Source organism: Phodopus roborovskii, unplaced genomic scaffold (genome assembly GCF_943737965.1).
Source record: "Phodopus roborovskii unplaced genomic scaffold, PHOROB, whole genome shotgun sequence".
In the NCBI taxonomy this organism is placed as follows: Eukaryota; Metazoa; Chordata; class Mammalia; order Rodentia; family Cricetidae; genus Phodopus; species Phodopus roborovskii.
The window spans coordinates 29,251,795-29,267,339 of NW_026126541.1; the positions used below are offsets into that span (position 1 = coordinate 29,251,795).

A 15,545-nucleotide genomic window follows, 5' to 3' on the forward strand; every position below is an offset into this window, starting at 1 on the left:
CTGAGCTGATCCTCTCTCCAAGGTCACATCTGTCCCCAAGCACACTACCTCATTATAGCTTTCATCACTCCATTCCATCCTCTGGACTAGGCTCAGGGATGGGGTCTGCTATTTAAGAGGGAAACCAGAGTTGCAATAAAAAAAAAACTTGTTAGGTCTGGCCCTCATTTCTTTATTTTTCCTGTCTTCCCAAAGTGCCTCACGTAGGAATCTACAGGTTACTCTAAGGGGGGTTGCCTAAATAAGACCCACTAGCAGACAGTATGTACATGTAAGTGGCAAGCTGACAGTTCAGTTAGACAAGTTTGAATAATAAGCAGTGATCAAATCTTGAGGGTCTGAGGGGAGAGTCCTCAGTTCAGAGAATCAGGAGATCTTAGCTAAGATGTTTAGTTTCCTGTTAGAAACAGAAATAAAGCAAGAGACAAGAACGCAACAGAACCCCAATATGAAATGGCTTATTGTTCCAGATCTCAGCCAATCACTGCCCACCTCTGCCCCTAGTCTTGCTTGTCTCAGCAGCTCCAGTGCAGGGCTGCTGAGGTAGAAGCCCCACCTCTCTGATGTCTGTGGTCTAGCCATTCAACTCTGACCCTCACACCGTAGGACCAGGCTGCTTCTGTATGGCTGGAAAGCTGTGCTTTTGACACACTGCGGTTAACAACCAATGCTGGGGATTCCTTCATGTAGCCAGGTTCTGAGAGGGAAGCTGATGGCTCGAGCAAGGTGTTTGGCCCATGGAAAGCAAATCAGTGTATTTTACTCATTTCTTGCTCCATAGCTCTTAGTAGATAGGACCAGTCTGTCCTCGGCCAGGTGTCTGGGGGCACCATTCATAACCTATGGCACCTCTTCTGAAGGAGCCAACAGCTACTCAACCCTGTTACCTTCTTGTTTGTTTTATGGCTTCTGAAAGGTATCAAACCCTTACTAAATAGTCTAATGATCTCTCCAGCACCCTGACACCGTAGTGACAACAAGACACAGCAGTAGCCACCAGCCCAGCAAGAACATCAGAATCAAAACCAGTCCTACATGCTTGAGATGGAATTTATTTAGGTCCTTCTTAATTTCTTTCAGCTTTGGGATATGTGGGAGGCATTCTTTCCTGTTTGGTTAGTTTACATTCTAGAGGAAGTAAAGGGCAGGAGATGGCCCCAAGAGCCTACAAATGAATGTTTCTCTTGTTTTAAACCCAACCACTAGAGGCAAGGGCAAAGGCTGGTTCACGCTGTTCTGCCAGGAGCTGACAATTAGCACAGCATGATCCACCTACGGTACAGCTGTTAAAGGGCAGCCTTGATGCTCTCTTATCTCCAAATTCCATCTTTCCCTGAACATGGGAGAAAAACCACATCTAACCAGCTCCACCTTGGCCTTTCTACAGTCACCCTAGCGCGTCAGCCACGAATTGTTTCTTCTCTTGAGTTGGACATACCCACTCAGGACAGTGGCCATGTAAAGGCCCAACTTGCGGAATATTTCCCAGTCTTCCACTTCTATGATCTTCCCAGCAATTAGGAACAAAATACCAATTGGCATGTAGCTAGAAAGCAAACACAGGAAAGACACAATTCAGTCATCAGAGCGTTTCTCAGACAGGATGCTAGGGAGGAAACAAGCTAGTGTGGGCATGCTCACACCACTAGGAGGACCACAGGCTACAATCAGGAAGCCAAGGGTTCACAGCTTTGAGTCCAGCATGCATGACTGTCCTTGGTATCTGCATGCTCTCTACATTTTACGCACCCCAAATTAAGGGCAGTTGGTAAGAATAAGAATGTGCGCTACAGAAGCATCCATACAGTGCACACTCCCCCTAGTGACTGTCATATTTGTGCATCTCATGCAACCCCTAATTACTGTCATATCTGCTCATCTCATACGCACCCCCTAGTGACTGTCATATCTGTGCATCACATATGCATACCCTCCTCAGTGACTGTCATATCTGTGCATCTCATATACATACTCCTTCCAGTGACTGTCATATCTGTGCATCTCATATGCATACCCCCAGTGACTGTCATATCTGTGCATCACATATGCATACCCCCCCCCGCAGTGACTGTCATATCTGTGCATCTCATATGCATACCCCCTAGTGACTATCATACATATGCATCTCATATACACACCCTCCTCAGTGACTGTCATAGCTGCTCATCTCATACGAGCAAACTCTTTCTCAATCACCTGGCTTCTCAGGTGTCATCGATAGAGGCAATAGTAGCAGCAGTGGGATAACCACGATAGCTCTGCTTGTGGAACTCTGCCTAGCTATGTCTTATGCTGGAGGAGCGTTTTACACACATCATTTCACTTAATGTTCTTCCCCTAGCCCTGGGGGTAGGTTTTACTATCTTTTTCTTACAAATGATGAAGCTGAAGTTTTAATGGGATTAAGTGACTTCCTTGGCAGTTACCACCGGATATTTTACTGTCAGTTTTTACCATTTGGATTATAAAATGTTGAGCCAATTCCACATGAGATGGGGGAGGGAGAGGTCTGCCAGGAAAGCTGAACTTCTGGGCATCTCAGAGGCAGGGCAGACAAGCAATGTCTCTGGATGCCAGAAGACAGTTCAGATGGGGTCATGCCCAGGCTAGAATAGTTGAGATATTTTGAATTTCATTCTTGTGTAGGGCCTAAGAAGAAAAGCACCTTGTGTCCATATACCTCAGGAACTTTCTCACATTCTTTCTGACAGGAATGCTGGGTGGGTACAGGCTGCTTGCCAGGCCTCTGAGGCAAGAGACAACGACTGACAGACTTTCAGTATTACACTAACTCCTGAGGAGGGTGTGAAGCTAGTTAATACTCCAGTCTTGATTTTAAGCATCTGCCTTCTCTAGGGAGGCCCTGCTGAGGAATGCATGGCTCTCCTTTCCAGTTCTGAGAAGGTGTTGTCATGGGAAGCAAAATGGCGCCTGTCAGCGCTGCTCACCACATGATGATCTGGACGATTTTCATGGTTGCATCACTCAATGCGTTGAAGAAATCCACCAGAATCTGCCCCTTTTCTCCCATTTTCCCAATGACAAGTCCGAAGACAAGACAAAAGATTATCAAGCCCAGGACGTTGATGCCATCTGAGTACAGGCCCACGATTTTGTATTCCTTTGTCTTGTTCTGTGGATCAAAACCCAAGAAAATGTACTGAAGTATGCTGGGAATCATAGTGATCTAAGTCAGAGGTATAATGCTAATGAAGGAAGCCTGTACATGAAACACTTTGCCTCTAGACACTGAAGTTTAAGGGGTTGCTCTTTTTTTCTTCTAACAAGCCCATTTCTGTGAACGTGTCTTTTGAAAAATTCCAATGCTGCAATGTTGTGAATTTTTATGAATTTTAGAATTGGGGCATTTTCAGGGTTAACCAATAGTTACATTTGTAGACTTTTTTTTTTTTTAAAAAAAGGATAGAAATTAATAATACAAGAACTACATGGTGTTTACCAGCATGAACATATAGAGGACATTATACCATCTGTTCCTTCCTGATGATGAATCCAAGGGAGATTCATCATTGCCTTCAGTCTGATGTGACCAACAGGATTTTAAAGATATGAAAACTAGTCAGACATCTGCACTATGAATTATTTCTTCATTCTGAGCCAAAAATAACATGAGATTTACTAAGTGATAGCATAATTTATGTGGGGCAGGCCAGATCTATAAAAATTATGCTGGTGAGCCAATGCAGTGCCAGTCATTTCTTATTTGTGGCAGAACAAATGTTTATGGTGCAGCTAGGGTGTTCTAACTGCATAGTCTGTGGTGCAAGGCCTGAAAATGTAGTTGAAGACATAGGATGAGCAGTGAGAAACCAAAGCCAATACTATGATAGCAGCCAATTAACTGCGCAGCCACAGTATGAGTTACAAGTGTCACACAGAAACTAGGACATGAGTCATGTCTATAAAGTTAGGGAAAGCTAGGTGAGGGGTAGGTATCTTAGTTAGCATTTCTATTACTGTGAAGGGACATCACGATCGCGGCAACATTTAACTGAGGTGGCAGCTTATAATTTCAGAGGTTTAGTCCATTATCATCATGGTGGGACATGGCAGTGTGCAAGCAGACATGGTACTAGAGCTGAGAGTCCTTCATCTTGATTGACAAGCAACAGGAAGTGAACTGAGACACCGGGTGTGTCTTGAGCATATATGAGACTTCACAGCCTGCCTCCATAGTGACATACTTCCTCCGAAAGGCCACACCCACTGAAACAAAGCCATGCCTCCTGATAATGCCACTTCCTTTGGGAGCCATTTGTTTTCAAACCATCACAGTTCCCAAGAGTAAAAGCATGTTCAAGAAAGATGCATGCCATAGGCAGAAGGTGTGATGCACCTGGTCTCTGTAACCTGCTCTGATGATTCTTCTTCATCCTTTATGGCCCCCAATATTCCCACAGCAGCCTGGTTTCTCTGATGATGACATTCATCATTCCTTGCTGAGAATATGACAAATCTGTCGTATGTCACATCTGTTCTTCCACTATCTTCTTAATGTGCAGCAGCAACTCCAATATGGAGTGTGCTCAGAAAACTGAAATCTTGTCAAAAGTCAGGAAAAAGGAGCAAGTAAAGGGTGGGTCTGCATAGAAGAGAGCCACACCTCCATCCTAGGAGGCAAGAAGCCTGGCCACAGAGGGGGCCCATGGGCATAGTTGGGAGAAATGAAGGCTTTTTGCTTTCATTTTGCAGTAGGAAGCAGGGAACCAACAATGGCCTGCTGAGTTTATATTTATTCCCATATTTGTTACGTATGTGTGTGTACGTGTTTGTGTGAGGATAATTATGGAGGCCAAAAGAGGGTATCAGATTCTCTGGGGCTGGAGTACAGATTGTTGTGAGCTACCCAACGTGGAGCAGCAAGTGCTTTTAACCACTGAGCCATCTCTCCAGAGCCCCTACTTATTTAGACAGGGTTTCATTCAGTAACCCTGGATGGCTTCAAACTTGTGATCTTGCCTTAACCTCTTACGTGCTAGGCTTATAATCATGCACCATCATAGCCAGCTTTAGTTTACTTCATAAGTTGGCTGAATGTTCTTTGCCCTAAATCTCCCTCCTGCCCTCCCCACTTGTCTCTCCCACTTCAAACCCAGAACAAGTATTTCCTTCGGGGTCTACTGTGGGCCTACAAAGTACCACGTCAGGCCCACAAATTTGATTCTCCAGTGCAAAAACCTCAATAGCTCTCAAAGCCTATTGATTTTCTTGATAACTTTATGGTCTACTCTAATGACAAAAACTGTTCTGAATGGAGAGGAGGACACTGTGTTTCTGACATGGCAGAACATACTTGAGTTTGTTGGAGAAACATTGGTGGCACTTGATTTTGGAGTGATGCTGGATCCCATATAGGGAACCTGGCACACATGCCATGAGGCCCTGTGAAATACAAGAGGCTCTGGACTCAGATTCACATACAGGCAAGAGATTCAGACAAGGAGCCAGGGGACTGCAGTCTGTCTTTATAGCCTTGCAAACCTAAAACAGTGCCTGAGGTATGGAGAGGCCGAAGTACAAACAAGGCTCATCATTTTCTCTCTATGAAGAGTAAATGCTCTTTACTCCTGATAGTCATGTTCTATAAAGTCCCCATGAACACCATGTTAGCACCCCACGGAGAAATAACAAGCCTTGTCAAATCGTTTATATCAAGCAATCAGTGCATGCCATTGCTTAATGTGCGTTTCTATTTAGAGATGTCTGCTTTTCTATATAGATTGATTCATTAACATGGAATTCACAGATAACAGGACTAGACATAAGCCTGAATGAAGCTTTTCTAACACATATTTTTTTTTCTGCAAAGTGCATCACTGTGTTCTTATACTTAGAAGCATTACAGAGCATTTTATTACTATGCTTCTGTCCATTTTATGTAGTAAAAATCAACAGATAGCCAATAAATATATGAAAAATGTGAACTATCTTTCATCATCAGGGAGATACAAATTAAAAGTACACTGAGATTTTGTCTTATCCCAGTCATAATGGCTATCATTAAGAAAACAAGCGCTGGCAAGGATGCAGAGGTGTTGCAGATACAATCTAGCCGTACCACTCCTGGTACACACTCAAAGTCCCCACAGCACAGCACAGAAATACCTTGATGTTTATTGTAGCACTATCCACAACAGCCAAGAAATGGGCTGGGCACTTACTTAAAGATGAATAGAGGACATGTGTATGTACACAGTGGGGTTTCATTCATCTCTAAAGATGAATGAAATGACGCCATTTGCAAGAACAAAGTGTAATGGGAACTGACACAAAATATGCCAGACTCAAACATTGCAGGTTTCCTCTTCTATATGGACTCCAGATTGAAAAGTCTATAGGGCTGGGGTGAAACTTAGTGGTAGAGTCATACACACACATACTCTCTCTCACACAACACACTCACACACACACTCAAACACATACAAATATGCATACCATATGAGAGTAAATGGGGTTCATAGGGAGAACAGAACAGAGAAAATAATGGGGGTGACTAAGAGCAAAGTGCATGAGAAGTATGTGAGTACCTCAATTACAGCCATTATTATGCACTCATGAGACAGAGCCATAGAGAGAAACAGAGACAGACAGACACACACACACACTTACACTCACACACACACACGCTTACACTCACACACACACACACACACACAGAGAGAGAGAGAGAGAGAGAGAGAGAGAGAGAGAGAGAGAGCGTGAGCATGCACTGGGGAAATAGCTCAAGGATAGAATGCTTGTCTGGCATGCAGGAGACCCAAGGCTCAATTCCCAGTATCCCTGACCATCTACATACCCACATAAAGAGTTAGCTAAAGATATCCTGAATGCAATACAGGACAAAATGAAAAAAACAGACTGCAAGATCACCAAGGAAATGCATGAAAGGAAAACAAAGATGGGCTAGAACATGTTCCAACATGTATGTATGTTTGTTTATTGAATGAAAACTAAAATGAAGATACATTGTGGCCTCATTCAACCCCAGTTTGCTGTGGGTGACTCAGTCTTGTGCCACTCTTGAGGGACTTCAAAAGGTTTCAGGGCTACAGATACATTTGGAGAAGAGGGACTCACAAATGTAGATTCTATGCATAATAAAACTGAAATGTCTTTCTTCTGCCACTCAAGACTGGCACATGTATGCCGGGGAGGGCGGGGTAGCAGATGGTACCTTAGACATTGTTGCCATGGCGGTGGTGACAGCCACCTCTGTCACATTCCCCCCAGGATCACTGACAGGCTTCACTTCTTCACGCTTGGTTTTGTACTGCCCATTGGAGAAAAACAATTGCACACAAAGTAAAAAGAGCGTTTTAAGCATCCAATTGGGGCTATACTACAGGGATGTTATTTTGACCAAATAACTGTCACCTAAGGGTTCTACTGGTGATGCATCTGTTGCTTCTCATTTTTGAAGATCCTTCCCAGGAGGCACTGGGACTGAAAAATGGGATCTAAAAATCCAAACCCCAGACAATTGCCATTCAGTAATACAAGAATGTTGTTCCCCTTTAATGACAGGGGAAAATGTGTAGAGACATGATGCAAAGGAAGCAGGTTTTTACCTGTAGGTACTTTCACAGACGGGGGGATTCCTGCCAACCATTTTTGTTTTTATAAACTGATCATTTTTTAATCTGGAAAAATAACCTTAGCACTTTGATAAAAATAGTCATGGTGACTAATAAGTTTCGAGAAAGGTGTATCTGGGTGGTTGTGTCCAGATCAACAGTACCCCAGGGCTATGCTGTGAGATTCCTGTTGAATTCCTCCCTTCAGCCAGCCCTGTTTGGTTCTGCAAGGCTTTAATCATGGTGCATTGAGAAAAAGCTGTTCTATTATGGTGCTCGAAAGAAATGTCCTCCATACAGAATCTCTGCCAACTTCGAACCCTACAAACGGTCACTGTAACTGAGCTGCACCCCATAAATAGAGGTGGCTCTGTTCCTGGTGGGGGCTGCAGGATAGCAGTGCAGTTACCATTTTTCCTTGGTTTATATAGAGGTCTCTGTCCGTGTAATTTATGTAAATGAATACAGCAGTTTGTGATAGACTCAGCTGTCTCAAGGAGCCCAGATAAACAGAAAAGGGATTCTCAGTAGAGCAAAGACAACGGTAAACATTCATGAGAAATCTAAAACAGCCTTGGCTTTGCTGCGGGGCTCCAGCAACGGACACTTAACGTTAAGAAAAGACCCAGTTCTGGGTGGGCTGGCCAACACGGTATGGGTTAGATGGTCATCATGAAAAGGACGGGAAGGGAGAGATGGACAGCCCTTCCGTCCATTGCACTGAATCTTCAGGAAGTCCAAGTTCTTCGCAAATATTACCCGGCTTTCCAATAGTCAAACAAATAAAAAGCACATGTTGGCAGATTCTTGCTTTTTTCTATGTGAGGGTAAGAGAACTCTGTCAACCACGGCACGATTTCACTACAGCCCTCAAGACAGGAGTCATCTGAAACCAGTGTTCACAAGTTTGCTTTCTGCTGTCAAGTGTTGACAGGCTAATTTTATTTCTTGTGACTTTAGAGAAAATGAAGACTCAGTGGGCCATGGGGACAGAGGGGCAACTCAAGAACAAAACCACTGATGTTACCTGCTGGAAACAGGCTTGGACCAGGTTCTCAGGGAACATGTTCCTGTTGGAGACACGGAGAACATGATTATATATATATATATATATATATATATATATATATATATATATATATATATATATATCACCCCTTGCTGAGTGCCCCCCACCCCAGTCAACTGCCACTTAACAGATTCCTTAAGTGACACCCTTTCTGTTATTTCAGAAATTCTGCACAGGCAGATGACTACTCAGAGTTGAGACAGTTGTTTGATTTTCTGTATCTTTCCATTTTTATAACAGTCTGTTGCAAATTCTATCATAATTACCAAATTAAACATGTGAACCAATGAAATATGGGTATGAAAGAAACAGCATGGATCCTATAAATAGCTAAATTACATACCTTGGAGACTTAAGAAACCCAACTGACTACATTTTCTGCAGTTGAGTTAGGTATGGTAGGACAGTTGAAACATAAGGAGAAAAGTAAGGATTTAAGTACTTGGCTTTCTTGGCAATTTCTCATGATTTGGTCGCATCACTCTGTGGAAACGGAACCTAGTGATTCTAACAATGCATTTATAAGTCAGTAAATTCAGAGAAATTATATGCAATTACAGTGGAGGTCACAAATAGAGACAATTTGCCAATTGTGGTCCTACATTGCCAAACTGCTCAATATGTATATATCCTGTAACCTCTACATTTGCTCTGCTTGAATTGACACTCTTCCATTCATTAATTGGTTTGTGGCCTAACCACTTTAGAAAAGAGGGTTTCTCTATAAAATAGAAACATGAATTTCTCTAGTAACCTTCAGAAGTGGCCACCCAGTTCTGCCCAGCATCCTTATGTAACAAGGGTATTTCCTCCTATCTGTCCTTGCTAAGTCCGCTGGCAAGGGTCTGTTCTGTCTATGAATTGCTTTCTACACCATGCTAGGAGAAGAGAAATTACTGGCTATGTGACTTGTAGGACTTAGAGCAAAAATGAAGGTGCAAGTTAATTTAAATATTATTAAAATGTTAAGATATTGGGCTGGGGGGATGGTTTAGTAGGTAAAGTTCTTGGTGCAAGAGCATAAGGATCTGAGTTCAAATCCCCAGAATGCATGTAAAGCTGGGCACAGTAGTAATACTTAATCTCAGTGGCTATGTGGTAAAAATGGAGGCAGTTACAGGGGAAGCTGCAGAAGCTCAAGGGCCATCTGTGCTAGCATATACAGCACAAAAGCCATCAACAAGACCCTCACTCAAATAAGGCCGAAGCAGAGGATGAATGACTGATGTTGTCTTCTGACTTTATCATGTGTGCATCATACACACACTCATTTAAGACGCACTTACAAATGTTAGACACTGGAGCATTAGATCACTCATGGGGCCTTGTGCATCTGTACAAACGACCCATCCAGGAGGTCACCACCAGCAAGACGTACCTGATCAGGTCCAACATGGCATCCACGGTGCTGACGTCAGGGCTTTTGCCTGTCCTGTTAATTTCACTCACTTTCTGAGAGACACCAGGCTTGATGCTCACAACCAGCACGATACCTGTGACCAAGGATAGTGTTCATAGACAATGAAAACCTTCCAGGGCAGCTGGGATCCTGGGGCAGTCTTTAGAGAACTGGGTGACATGGTGGTCAAGGCAATACTGTGACACAGAGGGCTCCAGGTTCCTCAACAAGATGCTAAGCCCTAATCACTACCGTGCCCCCAACCCACACATCGAAGTGAATAAGTGCATTAAGGAAGAAGTCTTCTTGCTTTCCTTTTAATGAAGGAGCAACTTCCTAGAATTGCTTCTGGACACACCAGGTCATCTTTCTCCTGTTCTTCAGTCTATGAAATCAGCCACAGACGGATTTGAAATAAAGGCACCTCATTAGATTGACGCCACTCTGTTATTTCTACCTGAGGATACATGGCACCCTTTCTGGAACTGTCTCCTAAAAATATTCTACCACTCTAGATTAATTATCTGCCTTAAGATTATATAAACTCTTGGCCTTACTTCTTTCTCCCCACTGATACTGACAGGGCACAGAAATGTCACCTTGTCTCTGTTTCTCACCAGAGACTTTGATACCCAGTGCTATGGTCAAAATTCTGTCCATACTGCATTTTGTTCACGTAAAAGGTGTTATGCAGATTTGAAGGCAGCAAAGGCCCGGGATAATTTGACAGTATTGATTGCTGGCTAAAAATGTGCATTTTAAGAAGCTCAGTTACTTCTTGAAGATGAAGTGACAAATGCATAGGGGAAGAAGGAGTCAGAAATAAGCATCACCGAGGATCACAGCAATGATGGTGGTGCAGAAATAATACACCACAGCACGCAGACCAATTTTTCCAGATACATTGGAATCCAGTGCAGCAACACCTGGAGGGAGAGGGAGAAAGGTCAAGTCACAGTTAAAAGGCAGACTTCCAGCACCAGAGATGCTAACAAAGAGCTGTGAGGTGCATCTCACACAGTTCACAAGATGTAGCAAACACTGTAAAATTGCAAATGCAGAATTCAGAAGTAGAACCTCAGTGGGACACAAGCTCCCTACACAGCTCATTCCCATGACCATGCCTCTGGTTTTCTTGGGGCTGGTCATAAAATAGAGTCTCCCTTCTGCAGGTGATGTATGGACACTGTTAGTATCTTTACATAATATCACTCAATAGCAGAGACAAACCTCTTTGAAATTCAGTATTGAGAAACAACTTATCTTGAACCAAATTAATTATCTTATTGCACAGTGACACTCATGCAAATGTCTTTTCTGTCAGGAGACTCAAGCTGAGAAGATAACATCTGCCTATAATTATTAAGGTAATAGATATCAATCACCTCTGCCCACAAACATACATTATCTCACCAATTATAGTTAGTATTTTACTAAATTTTCTTCTCAAAGTTTTGAAAACATAGATAAGTTTATAGTTAACATAAGACTACTAGTCTTCACTGTCACAAACTTACCCCAAGGGTAATTTTAATTGGGGCATAATCATCTGACACATGGCTGGACTGTAGTGTGCTTTTTGGTCCCTTGTTTGATCTTTAGATTGTCTCTGAACCTAGCTCAATAATAAACCATGGCGATTTCATTATCCATCCTAGCATATTTCCCGGCTCTTTTCATGACTTCCAGATTACTCCTTGGTGAACAAATGAATGACACATGTTTGCTACTGTGAGATACCTCAAAAAAATCTAAGACTAGAAGGGTCCAGATCATTTCCATGACACTGGAAAGTCAAGAGACTTAATGGTCACATCAAATAGTTTTAGCTACCAATAAAATAACCACATGCTGTCTAGTCTTTTGAGGTTTGTCTGAAGGGATGATTGTATTACAGGTAAAAGGCCCCTGTCTCTGCTGGAAGCAGTTGCCTCTCTCAGGGATGCTTATACAAGTGGAGTTGACCAATATTCTGTAATATGAAAAATAAAAGACCCAGAGACAGATATTGGGGTTCAAACTTCAAGCTGAAGAATATCAGAAAAGCAAAGCAGCTGGTCACCAGCTCTTACTCTACCTCAGACTGAAAGGTAATTCTGGCTCCGCTGAAACCTATCTTCACCCTGGCTGGAGAATCCTGAGACTTTGATGTCTTCCTATCTTCCATGTGGTTAAAGAATGAATGCATCTTCCTGAATACTTAAGACCCTGCTTCTATCTTTTATAACCCTCTAGTGCTGGGATTAGAGGCGTGTGATCAGTTACTTTTTAGATTGATTCAATCTCATGTATTCTCAGAGAGATCATCTGCCTCTTAATCCTGAGTCCTAGGATTAAAGGTGTGTACCACCACTTCCTAGCTTCTGGCTGCTGGGATTAAAGGTGTGTATCAGCACTACCTGATCTCTCTATCGTGAGACCGACTTTGCTTTCTGAATCCTCGGGCAAGCTTTAATAAATCATAAATAATATATCACACAATGTTCTCTAACTGTGTTTCTGGGAGAGAGATGGGACAGATTGAGAAACTTCTCAGCAGGCTGTCATTTGGAGGTTGCAAATTCTACACTGCATGATTTCCAAGCTGAAAATGCTATTTTAAGCCAAAGTGCCACCATAGAAAATGATTTTGCATTTTTACATGAGTTGTTCCACAACTGTGTGCGAAACCTGGAGTTCGGGGCAGCAGGAAAAGGGTCGTAACAAGTCAACTCCAAAGGGAAGCCACTGGAGCTGAAGAGCTGGCAGGATGCAATGGTGACTTTCAGAGGCATACTGACCCATCCATTTTCTTGAGTGGCTGGAGGATTGTGCCCTTCATATTTCCCAGTATGCATCGGAAGTGCAGGAAAACGCTACAGGATGTCTGCCATGGAATTATCCTGGTGTACACTGTGAAGATTTGTCACTGTGACTGGTTCAATAAAGAAGCTGACTGGCCAATCACTGAACAGGATAAAGTTAAGCTGGAAAGCCAAACTAAGAATGCTGGGAAGAAGAAGGGCTGGGTCAGAGGAGTTGCCAGCAGACGCTTGGAGGAGGAAGATGGGTATGCTGTATTGAGAAAAGGTACCAAGCCACATGGCAGAGCACAGATAAATTAATTAATGGTTAATTTAAATGTAAATTAAATGTTAATTTAAATGTAAGAGTTAGCTAGTAACAAGCCCAAGTTATTGACCAATAATTTATAATTAATATAAGCCTCTGTGTTTATTTTGGAGCTGCTAGGTGGACAGAAACTTCTGTCTACAGATGTCATTGATGTTAGGATGACAGAACAAGTCATTTCTCAATCTAAACACCGTCCTTTGACCTGTGGACTGCCCATCTGGGAGGTAGTATTTGGAGAGGTTGTCTCTGGCCTTCAGTCCCCACCCAAGACGTTGTAAAGTGTCCATTTATCAACTTCCAGGGTAAGACAGAAAGTTCAGTCTTTTGGGGGGGGCAGTGGGGTAGAAATATTGAGTTTGGTGTGCTGAGGAGAACTAATTTTTCTGCCAGCAAGGCAAAGTAGCAGTTGCAATAGTAAAAACAACCCAAGTAAGTACCCAAGAGAGCAGAAGGAAAATGAACGAGCTTGTCTTTATGGAAGATGTCACATGTACTTTACAAGAATTTCAATGTAATCATGTCTTAAGCATTGTTGTGCACAAGGGATTGAGTTAATTATCACCAGGTAACATTTTCCCCCCAAATTGTGCTGTGCTTATATATTCCTGAAATAAATAGCTCTGGATCAGACTCTCAAAGTTTGAACCAATGTCAGCTATTGAGTCCCACTGGACCAAGTTTCTTTCTTGCCCTCCCTGGACCAACATCCCCTGGATCAACACTCTGCTGGCCACAGTGTTTGCAGGGACCCCACATAGACAGTTTCATGCCTGGTTCCTCCTCTTTTCTCTGTTTCTTCTTCCCAGGAGATGAAGTGCCTCTTACCACCATGAACCCAGGGCCTCTGCCTCAACTTCAGGACTCAGCTGGCAACAAAAAGCTGGGATCCTTGGTAGAAATATCTTAAATAGATACATCCCAAGTGGTTGTAGCAACTCAATTGGGATCACTCTTAGGAAGAGCTTTATTCCCATTTTTCTCATCTGTCTAGGTCATTAATGTTTTCCAGCCAGACAAAAATTTTACTAAAATCAATAATCATACTTCTCTAATATTGTTTATTCTCTCTACCATTGTAGTCACAAGACAAGGAGGGTACCACAGCACCCGAACCCAGGTTTTCGGAAGATTTACAACACACCATGGGGGTGGAGGAGGTTGGCAACTACTATAGAAAGAAGGAACATAGGGAAAACCGCTGTGTCTTCAAAACTATTACCAAAAGAAGGACAGAATTTAATGACTGTGAAATATCTGTCTGGGTAATATAAATCCCTCCTAATCACAGAAGAAGATGATAATGGCAACAGGCACTGTCTTGAGCAATGACTGCTCAGTGATCACAGATATACTTTAATTCTCATTTTAACTCAATGAGGTAGGCATTATTAGCCCATTTTTTAGAGAGTATAAATCTTTGGCTCAGATGGGCTATGCAACATGGCCCCCAAGCTATGGCAGAAAGCTGTGAAGCTAGGGTCCTAACTTAGGTTTGACCCCAAAGACCACATTCTTATGTACCACCACATATCAGCTTCTTCTGTGCACTATGGAATTCCAAAGCAGCACTGCCCAGTGGACTACCCTGTGCTATAGACATTGTCCGTGTTTACACTGTCCACTGAAGTATCCTCTAGCGAACGCTTGCCAGGTGTCTAAGTGACTGAAGCACTAACTTGTAATTTTACTTAATTGAAATTAATCTCTACTCAAATAGCCACATGTGACTAGTGACTACCAATCATATAGACACCACAGCACGATCTCCACACCTCACCAGACTGTTCAGCATTAAACAGTCACTGGGCCACATCTAAGGATCAAACTTAGACTTAATTCCATTAAGGGAACTCCTTGAACAACCCCCCCCCCACTTTGCCATCTTAGGGCAGCAGAGAGGGTTACACAATAAACTACATTCTCTTGCATACTGTCCCTTACTGCTTCAAGCTAGACCTCAAGCTTGTCTCTTACAAGTTAAGAGCACCTGCTGGCTCTTTATTTTAGGGAAAAGGCATTTTCTGTATTTACCTCAGGAGGAGGCTCCGAGGAGCGATCGGGGATGTTGGTGCTTGGCCAGCGGAATAATCATCTGAACTTTTTATAACAACACTACAAAGGAAGCAGGGTGGGCTAAACAATAGCAGGCTTTAAAAATAAATATCCGAGGGCAAGACACTCCTCAGAGTGCTCACTGACGAAGCTGCCACCCACTGAGAACGAAGACTTCATGACAATCTCTGTACCTCCTAGTCAAGGTATCAAGCTGAACAGTCACTGGAGTCAGGCATTTGCTAGCGCTTCAGAGGGCTGGTGGACAGAACATCCAAGCTTGGTGTGACGCGAGGGTTGACCAACCGTATGAATG

General features: G+C 42.9%; 1 protein-coding gene across 1 annotated transcript in view; it reads right to left on the reverse strand.

Annotated features, from left to right (window-relative positions):
• Slc1a1 (solute carrier family 1 member 1) overlaps positions 1–15,545 on the reverse strand; it is a 60,575-nt gene that overhangs the window by 10,481 nt on the left and 34,549 nt on the right. Inside the window, exons 3-8 of the mRNA XM_051199726.1 lie at positions 10,897–10,989; positions 10,043–10,157; positions 8,623–8,665; positions 7,196–7,291; positions 2,949–3,133; positions 1,439–1,546 (exon numbers count right to left, since the gene is read on the reverse strand). Of these exons, the coding sequence (XP_051055683.1) occupies positions 1,439–1,546; positions 2,949–3,133; positions 7,196–7,291; positions 8,623–8,665; positions 10,043–10,157; positions 10,897–10,989 (640 nt within the window). The remainder of the gene's footprint in view (positions 1–1,438; positions 1,547–2,948; positions 3,134–7,195; positions 7,292–8,622; positions 8,666–10,042; positions 10,158–10,896; positions 10,990–15,545) is intronic.